Here is a 14,077-nt window from a genome sequence, read left to right on the forward strand (position 1 = left end):
CAGAAAAAGCTGAATACAGTATATGTACCTACGACAAGTAAATAATTCATATGCATTTAATGCATCAAACGTACAATGGATGCACCGATTTCATCAGAAATAGAGTAAAAAAGTAATATCGTGAAACATCATTTCAATTTTAGTTTTCTTTTTACATTTATATACCCACAATATGAAAATCTCGTTATTGATGTTGAAAACTGAGGCGCTGCTTAATGTTAGCTGATTGAATATTGTCTATAAGTTTAATATTTCCACACATTTGCACTATTAGGGTGATGACAATTTGAAATAGTTTGTAAGACATGCTAATCATAATATTAAATATTTTTTATCGTATGTTTATTTGGTGCTTAATATGTAACTGATGGTTAAATGGGGGGAACAAATGGTTATTGGCGCACACGATACAAAAATGTGTTCTGTTCAAAGCTGTCTTTCTTTCCTCGATTCGCTGTGGCAAGCTAATAATGATTTAGAACTGAAGATGTAGGGTTTGATTTCTTAGGAAATTTACTTCAGACAAGGATACTATAAGGCCAGCGCTTAGAACAGGAAGTATGGCTTCTGAATCGATGAAGGTTGGACACCTCTATCATCGTCCCCTCAGATGGACATCGACAGACGTCTGTGCTCAAACGAGAGGAAATATCACCGCTGGCTGTCGAGAAATGGTGACAACCGGCGGAATCTGAAAGGTTAAAGGACTGACACAGAGATGCCTTTTTTCCTGCTGAACAGGTAAGACTTTTCAGTGGCTCGTTAGCTACAGTTAGACCGCTTGTTTGCTTGATTCAGATAGATGCGGCCATCACACATTCATTCACGTAACGGAGTAACAAAAGTGTAGAGAAGCGAAGTTTTTTTTGTTGAACTTTTGTATTCAAAATGCATATAATGAGCGAGCACACCGTGAATCAATTTTTCTAATCGTTTTTTTTTGGCTTGTAAGTAGCCCGGTACCTGCGTGCTTCGCCATACATAAACAGAGAGAAGTAGCTCCGGCAACAAAGTTCTTCCGCGAGACGCACGCAGTTCCGTTTATTAACCCCTAGAGCGGACCGCTCTATTTTTTGTGTAACCATGCTCTAAAGGTAAACAGTAGTCAGCATTTCAAGTGGATTTAAAAATTTGATTTAAATTGTTCTAAGACAAGAACGCATACTTGGTTTTAGGACAACTTTGATGAAAGGCAGTAGCCTTTAGCTCGATTTTGAGTACCGTACAAATAATACATGGTCATTTTCCAATCCATAAAAGTGATCATCCCCTTATTAGTGAGCAGGGCACGTGCGTGTCATTGTTTATTCAAGGGGTGTCAAACCTAGCTCGCAGCCCTGAACGGTCTCAACCTTGCTCAGACGCACATACCGTGCAGTTTTTAAATAAGCCTAAATGACTTGATTAGTAGGATGAGGTGTGTTTAATTAGAGTTGCATCTAAACTTTGCGGGGCTCCGGTCCTCCAGGAGCTGAGTTCGACAGCCCTTGATTTAGTCGTTTCGACTGCTCTTTTTGTAATTACCTTATTATCTTCAGCTGGGATGTTCCCGTGACAATGAACGCAGCGCGGTGTGCTTCAGCAGAAATTCGTCGTGAAATCAAAATGGACAAGTCTTATTTTTTAACGGAATACTGTAGTGTTTATTATAAATAACGTATCCGTGCATTTCATTATTTTTTTTTAAATTGATGCGCCCTCATAATAAATCTGTAACCCTCAGAACGACTCTTTCGGTCACGAGCGATGGCCCGAGGGCGTGACTATCTTGCCTCCATTTTGTTAGCAACGCTAACCTGTTGCTTGTTAGCAATCTTCCAACGAACCAATCAATTACCGTTGGACGAAATCAATCTCCGCCCTATTTTTTTTCCACATTTCAGAAGTCGTTTCACTCGGATATACGTTACTGAGGAAAAAAGGTCAATCTCAAATTCCTTTTCATGCCGGATGCGTTGCATAAAATTAGATTAAGAAAAAAAGTTTTCGACATATTAGTTTTGATATATTAAAATATAAAATGTATGCTTATTTGCAAGGTAACAAAAAAACACATTTATGATATTAAAACAGCGACACCTGCTGACGCCCCACGTTAATTTGAACTGACTTTTGTATTTGTATTACTAGATCCCAAACTTTAGATGCTAGTTATGAGGAGTGTATAAAAAGAAAAGCAAGAAGTCGACGTTAAATGTTAATTTCTTTATGAGTCTTTAACAACTTCATACAGGCATTATACAGTGTCACGAGGCCAAATCTCATCGAGCCTAATTTTTGATTTGTAGATGCATCAAAATGTGATTCATTTTATTCCTGTACATGTTAAGCACTCTGCGCCCGAACGTCACATCTGAACTCTTGAACGGTCTTAATCATTTAAAGTCAAATCTCACAAACAAATCATATTCCGCCTGTAAGCTGAGCATTGTCAGTTCACCTAGAAGCAACGGAGACGTCCTCCTTTTCATTCGTGAGGCTGGTACTTCCATTTCTGCGGAGAGAAAGCATTCGGACTCAAACTGAGACACGAGACAAGGACGTGATTCTGAAAAGATTCATCCACTCGAAATCTCTCTGAGGTCCAATCATTTGATAATTAGAGTCACTCAAAGTAAAGTGTTGCTTCGGCGTCTGCTCGCAGCGACCGTGCTTGGCTTATATACGGCTTTGATACAGTCCAGAAAGCTTCTTAAGAAGATTACCTGTCAAACCGACTTCACCGAGGAGCAGAGAGGACATTTTCCCCGATGTGGTCATGAGCAGCCAACATCCGGCACCATTATGCAATGAAATGTCATGTAATGTGGGTTCGGGGGGAGGCTGGAATGGTTAATGTAATGACGAAGATGACGACGATGGTGGTAGTGGTTCATCAAATGACAGATTATATGCATGGCTCCATTAATCTTCCCCTCTGATCCAGCCATTAGTATGCAGGTGCAAAAGCATTTCTTGGCACTGGGGTTTGTGTTTTAGGATTTCTGCTACAGCGAATTTTCAACCGTTTTTCCCAATTTCTCGGATTTAGATCTGCAGAATGGTAGTATGTCTCATCTCTTTTGTTTGTGTTTTTCATGAGCTCTCACTACATGAAAGTTAACGTATATATCTTTATCTCTCGCCCCACTTCTGGTGCCCTTTTTCATCCTGTCATAGACGCAGCCGTGGTCATATGTGTTACGCTGCCACAGAAAGAAACATTCAGAGTGAGTTACGAATGAAAAATGAGCATTAGTTAGTGTTGAGGGACTTTCATTGGTAGAGCTTAGGACATGATGCCGCTGTTCTTTACAATATAATAAACATAAAAGAAAACATAAAATGCTACATTTAACACACTGTGTAAAGTAAAAATGGATTCAGGAGAGAGACTGGAAATGGATATGAGTGGTATATTTGCTTTGCGTGTTGAATTGGATATATGACGTATAGACAATAATTATTAATAAGGCATCATGTTAATCCCAACAATGAAGTATGGCTGGATGTTTATATTTAATATAAAGCTGGCTGAAATATGTAAAGGTTTTCAGTGTTGACGATTAATCCTGATTAATCACATGCAAAAGAAGTTTTTCCTTTACATTATATATTTGTACTGTATTATGTATATACTAAAAACACATGGACAGCATATTTTTTAAAAAGTATTTACATGTAAATTGTATTTATATATAAAATTGTATATATTTGATATTATATATAAATGTATTTAATATATAAACGGACCATTTCTTTAAAAAATATTTACATGTGTTTTTATGTATATAAACATAATACATATACACAGTATACACAAAGATATTATGTAAAGAAAAAACTTTTATTCTGGATGCGATTAATTTGACAGGACTATATATATATATATATATATATATACACACACACACACACACACACACACACACTACTATATTACATTTGTACTTGTATAAAATCAACATATATTTTAATACAGTATATATATATATATATATATATATATATATATATATATATATATATCAAAATATAAGTATTAAGAAATAATATCTAATATACTTATATTGATGTTTAAATAAAATATAATTAATATAAACTGCATAACTGTAGTAAATAAGAAGCGATATTTCATTGTAGTGTTTTTTTGTACTAAATTTAACGACTTTTATATATAAAATGATTCAGAAGGCTATTCATTGCTGCCTTTTTTATAGCATTTAAAAGAAGCGTTTTACTCACACTACAATGCAACTAAAGTACCTCACAGTGCACCAAAAAAAAATACAAAAATAAATAATAATAATAAAATATTGAACACTCAATGTTGTGGTGAAATATGTTTGTGGACATTTCACACAGCAACAATACATGCTCGGCTGCGCAGAGCAAAAGCTGCCTGATGTATTTACCTGTCTTTTGGCAGGGTGCAGTTTGATTCTGTACTCCTCTCTCTTCCTTTTCATCCTGTGAAAACCAGTTTAGAAACTGAGTGACGTTTACTCTAGATGACAGACATTAAAGGCCGCTTAATCGGTTTATTAAGGAGCAGGGAAGCAAACACTGCGGTGTAGAGATAACCTCGCTTCGCTGCAAAATAACAAACTGCACACTCAGTATAAAACCTAGCGAGGCTGGCAGCGAGTGTGTCGGACATATGGTGAAGACGAGGAGGGGATGAGATTTCACAGCCAATTATCTGAGAGACCCCTTAACAGACAAACCAGATGCTTATAACTTCATTCCTAATGAAAGCTAGGGGAAATGCATTGTCCTTCAACCAGCAAACCAATCGCTCCATGCTTTGTTTAGAATTACATGAACCCTCACGATTTACACATAAAATTGTGAAATAATGGTTTTTGCTTTTTATCGCTTGCTCAATCACACAAGAAGACATCGTTACTCAAGTGTAAAAACTACGGTGGCCCAGTAGCGCACAACACAACGAAATTTTCATTTCGTTGTGCTTATTTAGCAGTTTGTTGCAGCTTGTTTCCATTATCGTTGTGTTGTGCACTACTCAAAAAACACACACAAAAAAAAAGATGGGGTTTTATGAATAATGAAGTAATATGACACACCTGTTCAGCCACGTCAGTAATAAAATGAACAGAAGAGCCACAGCAACCAGCCCTCCTCCAATATACACATACAGCATGTGATGAAGACCCCTAAAATCTGAAAGAAGGGATAGACGGGCATTAAACCTCAGCTAAATCAAATATTTCATCCTCCAAAAGTAATTAAAAAACGATGAAATATTTATGATGTGAGCTGCTGCAGGACAGTGTTGTTCTTCTCAAAAATAAAACAATAGAGCACGAAAAAAAAAAAAAAAAAAGTTCTTCAAAAGTAGATACAAACTATCCAGAATAAACTAAATAGACAAAATGATTTTATGCTGCTTGTATAAATCTTGTACGTTAGCCTAAGCAATGTATTTTACATCTTTGTTAGTCATAGATCTAGAAAAAAATTACAAATTTGTATTAAAAAACGTAAAGTTAGATTTACCCTGGTTTGTTCTGTTATTACAAGCGCAATGACCAAATGAAAAGTAAAATGCTAATTACATGATATTACAGGACATTAACATTTTTTCAGGATTGACATTATCGTATTTTATGTTTTCTCACATTTTAATATGGCTTTTGGCATAAAATCAAGCTAAAACAAGTCAAAATGCAAATATTTCTCATCTTAAGTCACCCCCCAGTGTGGACAAAAGAACGTGATTCAGGCATGTCCAAAGCAGGACCTATGGGCCAAAGTTGGTCTGTAATGACCTTTGATTTGGCCCAACAGGCCAGAAGAGAGAAAACAGCAATAAAAATTATGCCATAAATAATGATTTTTGGTGCTTTGTAGAGATCAGTTTGCTAAGGAAGTCCATTTCCACCACAGAATAAAAAATAATAAAAGTTATTGTGCCTTTTTTTCTCAGAATTGTGAGACATAAACTCCAATTTTAGGCAAAAAAAAAGTGATATGTATTCAGAAATGACTTTAAAACTCACAATTCTGACTGTATAACTTGCAATTCAGACTTTATAATTCTGGCATTATAACTTGCAATTCTGATTTTATAATTCCCAATTCGGACTATATAACTCGCTTTTCTGACTTTATCATTTAGATTTTATAACTCGCAATTCTATTATAAGCTTCCATATCTTAACGGCCTCTGCTGTAAATAAAGAGACCTACCTTGAGCAGGTAGAGTGGTCAGCAGGACTGTGGTGGACTGGACACCAGCATCTGTGCTAAAGTTGCAGCGGTAGAGTCCTCCATCTTCTTTGACGATGTTGGTGAGGTGTAGACTGACCTCCATAGCATCACTACAGTTCAGTCGTCCTCTACTGTTGAACTCACTCAGCTCCACGCCATCCTCTAGCACCTGACACGTTGCTATAATATTACTAGCACCCACCTCAGCATCCAGCTTCTCAATGCTTACTTGGTAAACCTCACCCTTGTGGACAAGGTCACAAGTAATGGTCAGGTTGTCGTTCTCTGCTGCCACCAAATTAGCGTCCGGGTGAATAGAGAAGGTGGTGGTGATTGCTAGACAAAAAAAAAAAAAAGGAGTATAAGTCTATACGATTTACAATATGAGTATTAGTTAGCAATTCTTGGAATCACAGTTCAAGGTTAAACCTATTGGGTCTGTTGGGGAATGTAACACGGTGAAATATAATTCACCTGCTTTCTCGACAAATGTGTCTTTGGTCCATGAACCCTGAGGATAAGTCTGCAGAGAGCAATGATACTGGCCGATGTCGCCCTCAGTGACATTCATTATGGAAATGCTGCCATCCATCGCTGTGGATTTCAGAAACGTCACTCTGCCGTCATATGATGGATCGTAGTTGGAGCCATACTGAGGATGATAAACCGCTACAGGTTGTGAAAGAGACTTTTTAGTCCAAGAGACCATAATGAGGTGGCCAGTCCACGGACACAGGCAGTCCAATACCATTCCTTCCTGCAGTGTGACTTTTGATTCTCGGGCTTTCATCTGAACTGAGCCTAAAGACCATTACGAAAGGGTGGGAAATCGGACACAGATGAAAGCAAAATCATTTCAAGATCATTTCAAGTCAACAGACTCACAGTGGCAGAGAACGTTAAGGTTCAAGCATACCTGACCATTTATTTGCGACTGCTGTATCTAAAAATGTATTTTTACACTTTAATAAGGCTCATTAGTTACCATGAACTAAGAATGAGTAATAATTCTACATCATTTATTCATCTTAATCAAATGTGTTTGTTAACATTATTTAACATGCTGAGAACTAACATGAATAAACAATGAACAACTGTATTTTCATTGCTATTAGCAAAAATATATAAATTGTGTAATAAATTCGTTTTTTGTTCATGTTAGTGAATGCATTAACTACATGTTAACAAATGAGATTGTAACTGAATTATAATTGAGAGTATAAGTACTGTAAACTCACAAAAATAAAGGTAAAAAAGCTGTCACTGGGGCAGTACCTTTTAGAAAAGGTACACTTTTTCAAATATGTACACTTTAAGTACTAATAATAAATACAAAATGGACTCTTTACGCACAACATTATAATATATATATTAAAATTTATATATATATATATATATATAAAAAATTATTATTCTGCAGAATTCAATGTCACATGATCCTTATATCATTCAGATATACTAAATTCAAGCAGTTTAAAGAAACATTCATTTTAATCAATCTTTAAAAGTTGTTCTGCTTATTTTTCTTTTATTACATCTATTTATTTTTTGTTAGAAGCATGATAACTTTTTGCAGGATTCTTTGAATGTTCAAATTAACAATTTGACAAAAAAATATTTTGTAACCGATACTGTAAAAAAGATAAACATTCCATGACAGTTTAAATTATGAAATATTATTTTCAAGATTTGTTTATTTTACCCAAGTGTGTTCCTCAGTACAACTGCTTGTGTGGCTTCTGTTACCATGTACATTGTTTACCGAAACTGCAACAGAAGAACCTTATATAAGCTAAATAACTGTTATTAAACTAAATTTCGCACCATTGTAAAAAAAAAAAAAAAAAAAAAAAAGTGACGCAACCACAAGTACAAACCAAAGTTACTTTCAATGTAACCACACATTCTCAATCATTTTTGAAAATATTATAACAAATCAAAAAGACGTTATTTCATAATAATTCTTCTTTAAATGCAAATTGCCATTCAAGCTTACACCCTTTGAAATACACGTAAAATTAAGTACAAATTATAGGTTAGGTTAAATGATTTTGTTTTAAAACATATAAGCCAAGAGTTTCTGTTTTTGCTAACAAAAAAAAATTACCTTTCAGAAAACAGAGGTGCATCATGAGTACCAAGAAGTACCAGTAATCCTTTTGTACTGCCACCATCTTGCTCCTCTGAGACAGAATGAATACAGCATTGACGAGGACTGAGGCGACCACAGCACTTTCTGTGTTCAGCTGCAAGACTCTGCAATCACATCCTCAACCGGCAGATAAACACTGTTAGAGAGGAGGTGTTAAGTTCACCAAACGACAAAATCCTGCCCCACACACATTGTTTTTCTGTTCACCTGAAACTGAAAGAACGGACTTGAAACAATATCTGAATTCCCCTATGATAAAATAAAAAGAATACAAAGGAAAGGAAAAATCCAGCAGAAAGTGATAGCGCACCCTAAAATGACGTTTTTTTTTTAACAGTGCGCGTGATCATTTTTCACAGTTGGAGAACGGAGAGGCGTCTAGTGTAAAACCAGCTCATTTATTGATCTGCTACAAAAATACATACAAAAACTCCGAATGAAATCTTCCATATTGTACCAAGACATAAATAAACGTTCACATTGTTCACATTAAGTGACTTTCGTGATCCCAGAGAGGCGCTTAGGAGCTAAAGATGTGTGTGAGATTTATCAGGCACTTCAGAAGATAGACGTTCAGGGGTTTGTCACTTGTCTGCTCTTCATCTGTGTGAACAAACAAACAGACAATTACCACAAATTCTCAGGAAAGATCCGTCCGTGACGCATCTGCTGCTGTAGTACCATCAGAGAGCTCTACAACGATCAAACTGAATATATTCCCACCTTTCCTGGCAGACAAGTATGCCTCTTCAACTTTCAGTCTGATGGAAGGACACTTCAAAGTGGCCTTTGCCTTTGTAAGGGAAGAGATGCAGGATGGGAAGATAAAGGGTGAGACTGATCGTGCATGTGTTGGATCGTGTTTATGAAAATGATCATAAATCCTACGTCGATGGCAATTAAAAAAATATTGCTTGACTAGTAGCATTATTAAATATTTTTCCCAATATTTAATTATTCGATTTATCACAGTGTCATTATATAATACCGAGATTTCATTGAATTATTGACATTACCTTCTGATTGTTGTGCAACAGAGCCCAAAGTGCAGAAGCTCCTATGGTAAGTATTTCTGGCTGGCTACTGGCCAAACAAGAGATTAGCAGCTCGACAGCTTTATCTGAAATAAAAAATATTCAGATAAAATGTAATATTTATGCATGTATTTATATGTAACACTCTCACACACACACATAAAATTATAAGAAAATAAGATGCTTGTCTTGAAATAATATGTACACATAGCTGCTTCATGTACATATTGTGTATGTCAAGACAGGCATCTAATTTTCTTCACTTTCTATAAAAGGAATTGGACGGAAACATTGGTTTGATGTGTAAAAGTATAATCTCTGCATTGCGGCTGTTGTGATACATCCGGATTTCGGTGTTTGTTGTGTAGCTAGACTCAATGCAGGATGTGCTGGATCCTTTTTACACTTGACATGTCAAATTGATCTCATTGATCTTTCTGTCGTTACTGTCATTTATTTATTTTTAAATCAGCCATGCCAATGAATCAAACTAAATTTGCCTATTTCGTTAAAGGGATAGTTAACCAAAATGATTAATTAACCTCATGTCCTTTCCAACCCTGTAACACTTTGTTTATCTTCTGAACACAAATTAAGATATTTTTAATGAAATCTGAGAGCTTTCTGACCCCTGCATAGACTGCAACACAACTAAAAAAGTTCAAGGCCCAGAAATATAGTAAGTACATCATTAAAATTGTCGACGTGACATTAGAGGTTGAACTGTTAAGTAATGAAGCTACTAGAATACTGTATACAAGAATCATGTGTACAAAGAGACATTTTATTCAACAATTTCTTCTCTTCTGTGTCAATTGATGCCAAATTTTCACTACAGTTAACAATGGTAGGACACACCTAATAATTAAAAATTATTCTCATAGCTTACACAAATAGCTTTTCCATAAAATACAGTTGAACCATTGACGTCTCAAGAGCTATTTTAACAGTATTTTCTGTGCAAAAATATCTTAATTTGTGTTGTGAAGATTAACCAATTGGTTTTGGAACGATATGAGCGTGAGTAATTAATGTCAGCATTTTCAATTTTGGGTGAATTATCTCTTTATCCTTGCCCCACTGAGCCTTATTAGATATTGGTATTGGCATTATCCACTCAAAAGGAACATGTTGTTCAACCATTAACACGTAAAACCCTGCAAATCCAGAGCTCATACCATTGGCTAAGACTTTGGGCTTGTTAGCGGAGCAGAAGCAGATGTTGTGGAGAATAAGCAGGATGGTGGGTTTAGAGCTGGAGTGTTTGGACTGGGCCAGTCCGACGAGCAGCTCCAAAGCCCCTCGGAGCCTGAGGATCATCTGCTGTCCGTCCTCCCCAAACGACACGTTCAGCAACAGCTTGAGCCAGAGGAACAGAGGCTCCGCAGAGGAACTGCCGCTTCGACCGCCTGCCTTAGGCATGGGGAGAGACAGGAAGTGCTGCAGGAAGTTACTCTAGGGAAAACAGCAAGAAAGGTGGTTTGATTTGCACTTCTCTATGAAACAAAAAAGCAGATACGCAAACAAAGGAGTCATAAAACGATTTCTTTCTGGACAGCAGTTATAGATTTACTTTATATTTACATTCTGAAGTGCCTTGCAAGATTATATTTCCTCCCCTACATTTTTATTTATTTTTTTGGCTTTAAACATAACCAGCGAGTTACCTTCAACAGTACCCCTTTGCAGTCCCTTGAGATGGCCAGGTTGGCCAGCAGTGAGAAAGCCAGACTGTGGATGCTGCTGTTGTCAGGGGCAACCTGGGAGGCCAGTTTCATCACCCCATGCATCAGTGAATTTGTGACCGCAGTTTTAGGAAGAACGGGCTGAACTGTGCCAAGGCTACCACTGTTGCTGCTGCTGCATAAAGCACTGCACGCTGGAAGAGAACAAAAGACAGACAGAGCGAAAGAGAGATAACTTGATTATGGGGAAAAAACAGAACGTATACAAAGAATTACAAGCAACTCTATCTCCGAAAGATAAAATCACAGCACAGGAAACAAAACTGTTAATCAGTGTTTCTTATCCGTGAAGGGCACCGTTCCAAACCTTGAAATGGGGCCAAACACTTTGCGTAACATAATTATAGCTTTAAAAAGAAATTTCACTCATTATTAATATATTAGTAATTATTACTAAATACTCTATATACAGTATACACTGGATATGTATCCAAAAGTCAGGGGTCAGTAAGACTTATTTATTTGAAGTAATTATGGAATTAGCACTTCTACATTTTATTTATTTTCCACAATATATGCTGTTCTTTACAAAATAAAATTGACTGAAGTATCCACAAAAATGACCACAGTTGCCACAAAAATGTTACAGGAAATTTGAATATTAAAATCATTTTTGAAGAATTATGGCACTGATGTCTGCTTAAAAAATTCAGATTTGCATCACAGAAATAAAGTGCATTATAAAATATAGCACAATTACAAAATAGAAAACGCTACTTTAAATAGAAACATTATTTCACAATATTATAGTTTTTACTGTGTCATTGAACAAACGAATACAGCATTGGTGAACATTTCTATGAAAATCTAACCGATTTCAAACTTATGAATGGTTCTTTCTTTCTTTTTTTTTTTCCCCCATGGTGCTGCAAAAGTGCAACAGGAAACATTGTCAGCGATATAAAACCACACAAGATTTCGCAATCTATTCATCTCGTCTCAAAATATCACTGCGCAGTTGTGTTACAATGAGCATGGAAACCCAATGGAAACAGAATCGTTCCACTGTGTTTAACTCTATTAAAAAAATCATTTCCTCCTGGTCTAACAATGCTGCATTTAGTCAAGTGTCAAAACCAGTAAATGTCTTACTTCTGGGTAAGCAGACAGACGCATTTTGAAGAACAGCAAGACTTGCAGGTGAATCATTTAACATGATGCTGGATTATTGAGAGACCTCAGCAGGGTTTTGCTTGCTGAAGAAATCCAATATTAATCGGCAAGATGAAAGAATGAGGGTTGTGTGTTGGAGGTTAATGAATTATATAATAAAAGTGACACAGGACAGAATATGATGGTGAGGAAAATGTGCTGGAGGGCTGATTCCATAATTGAAGAACCAGCCTCATGAACTTTCAACATCACCTGCTGTTAACACAGACCTTGAGAAACACCGCACATGACAGCATGCTATTGTAGCCTAGCGCTGTTAAACCATAGTGACAGCCCAAACGCAAACACAGGCACAAATGCGCACCCACACACACACACACACACACACATATACATACAGACTGATATACGCCCATGCACTGCCGGCTCTTCACAGGTGTAAAGCCACATCCTGTCTCAAAGCACAGCTTTCCATATAGAGATATGACAGAGCAATCATTGTGTTCAAGTAAACACACTCACTAACACTCTTTTTATGTACAACACTTTCTTTCTCTCTCTCTTCCTCTCATACACACACAGAATCACGTGCAAACGCTTTCATGAGTAACCGTCTACCCCAAACAAACGTGCACATACACACACACACACAAAGCAGTTGCGTAAGAAAACAATCTGATATTTAAAAATGATTTTTCTGCAATATAAGAAAGGGATGTCTTCGATTTCAAAAATCTTCTAGATAACTAGATCAATTACACTTCAAGTCACTATAAAATCAATATAAATATTTTTTGATTAAATACTGCAGTCTTTATTTATTTACCTCTGCACAGTATTTATTTATTTATTTACGTGCACTGGAGCGAGGGCAGGGCAATAACTCCTCCCCTCCAGCAACCTGTCACTTAACAGAAGGTTGCAGCAAATGACAACAAACCAATAATTTCCCGATAGACAAAATCAAATCTCGCCAGACCTTTTTTTCTTATTTTAGAAGCAAAGAACGAAAGATGACCACAACTTGCCTTTCGTCTTTAAGAAGCATTAAAAAGTATTATTGCATATATTAATATATTTAAATGTTTCTAGGTATCTTGCTACTTTTGAATGTTTGGAAACTGCAATATATGTGTAGTATTACCGCGACAGAAAGTGCATCACCGTTTACTCCGTGGTTTCAGAGCAGTCATAATGACCCCTGTCCACCACAGAAAGCACATGCAATGGGCGTCTAACGTGCAACTTATTTAAAGATTGTTGCAGAGCACAGGCTTCATGGCAACAGTGTTCCCTCTTGCCTCTTTCAGCATTTATAATGCACCCTGACACACTGCAGAAATGGTTCAAGAATGGTTTGAGAAACATGACAAAGAATTCAAGGTGCTGCCTTGGCCTCCAGCTTGCTCAGAACTCAATCCGCTTGAGCATCTATGGGATGTGCCGGACAAATAAATCAGTCCCATGGAGACTTAAAGGATCTGTTGCTTATGCCTTGGTGCCAGATACCACACATTCAAGATCTTGAGGAGCCCATGCCTCGGTGCACTAGAGCTCTTCTTGCAGGAGGGACCTACAGAATATTAGGCAGGTGGTTTTAAAGGGATAGTTCACCCAAAAATGAAAATTCTGTCATTAATAACTAATCGACCTTTGACATTTACATAATCATATAGATCTTATGCATTTTGAAATGCGTTATGAATTATTTTTCATGACTTATTTCAATATTATTTTTCATATTATTATGAACCTAACATATATTATTATTATGCCTCTATGATTTGAAGTATTAATCTAAATGAGTTTTACAGAGGCAA

General features: G+C 36.5%; 2 protein-coding genes across 6 annotated transcripts in view; both read right to left on the bottom strand.

Moving 5' to 3' along the window:
• Positions 1 to 2,190: 2,190 nt before the first annotated feature.
• On the bottom strand, positions 2,191 to 8,599 carry cd226 (CD226 molecule). Of its 3 annotated transcripts, XM_043226550.1 has the most exons (7): positions 8,321 to 8,599; positions 7,916 to 7,980; positions 6,688 to 7,014; positions 6,193 to 6,549; positions 5,067 to 5,163; positions 4,395 to 4,449; positions 2,191 to 3,185 (listed from the first exon to the last, which is right to left on the bottom strand). In XM_043226550.1, the coding sequence occupies exons 3-7, from the start codon at positions 7,001 to 7,003 to the stop codon at positions 3,054 to 3,056; spliced, it is 957 nt and encodes a 318-aa protein (XP_043082485.1). In that variant the 5' UTR covers positions 7,004 to 7,014; positions 7,916 to 7,980; positions 8,321 to 8,599; the 3' UTR covers positions 2,191 to 3,053. The 3 variants fall into 3 exon arrangements, with proteins under 3 accessions (XP_043082485.1, XP_043082486.1, XP_043082484.1); XM_043226551.1 differs by lacking the exon at positions 7,916 to 7,980 and having other exon boundaries at positions 2,191 to 2,494; XM_043226549.1 differs by lacking the exon at positions 7,916 to 7,980.
• A 145-nt stretch (positions 8,600 to 8,744) lies between these two features.
• Positions 8,745 to 14,077, bottom strand: part of rttn (rotatin) — a 45,937-nt gene continuing 40,604 nt past the window's right edge. For all 3 annotated transcript variants that reach the window (XM_043226548.1, XM_043226547.1, XM_043226546.1), the window contains exons 45-49: positions 11,067 to 11,278; positions 10,578 to 10,854; positions 9,382 to 9,485; positions 9,089 to 9,158; positions 8,745 to 8,968 (exon numbers count right to left, since the gene is read on the bottom strand). In XM_043226548.1, coding sequence (XP_043082483.1) covers positions 8,886 to 8,968; positions 9,089 to 9,158; positions 9,382 to 9,485; positions 10,578 to 10,854; positions 11,067 to 11,278 — 746 coding nt within the window. In that variant the 3' untranslated portion in view covers positions 8,745 to 8,885. The remainder of the gene's footprint in view (positions 8,969 to 9,088; positions 9,159 to 9,381; positions 9,486 to 10,577; positions 10,855 to 11,066; positions 11,279 to 14,077) is intronic.

Source organism: Puntigrus tetrazona, chromosome 24 (assembly GCF_018831695.1).
Source record: "Puntigrus tetrazona isolate hp1 chromosome 24, ASM1883169v1, whole genome shotgun sequence".
Classification (NCBI taxonomy): Eukaryota; Metazoa; Chordata; class Actinopteri; order Cypriniformes; family Cyprinidae; genus Puntigrus; species Puntigrus tetrazona.

Excerpts from the sequence above, each read along its gene's own strand:
- cd226 (XM_043226549.1), bottom strand. The coding sequence starts at position 8,387 with ATGGTGGCAGTACAAAAGGATTACTGGTACTTCTTGGTACTCATGATG. Across the intron at positions 5,164-6,192 it reads GACCACTCTACCTGCTCAAG|ATTTTAGGGGTCTTCATCAC; the intron begins GTAGGTCTCTTT and ends CCCTTCTTTCAG. Across the intron at positions 4,450-5,066 it reads TTACTGACGTGGCTGAACAG|GATGAAAAGGAAGAGAGAGG; the intron begins GTGTGTCATATT and ends TGGTTTTCACAG.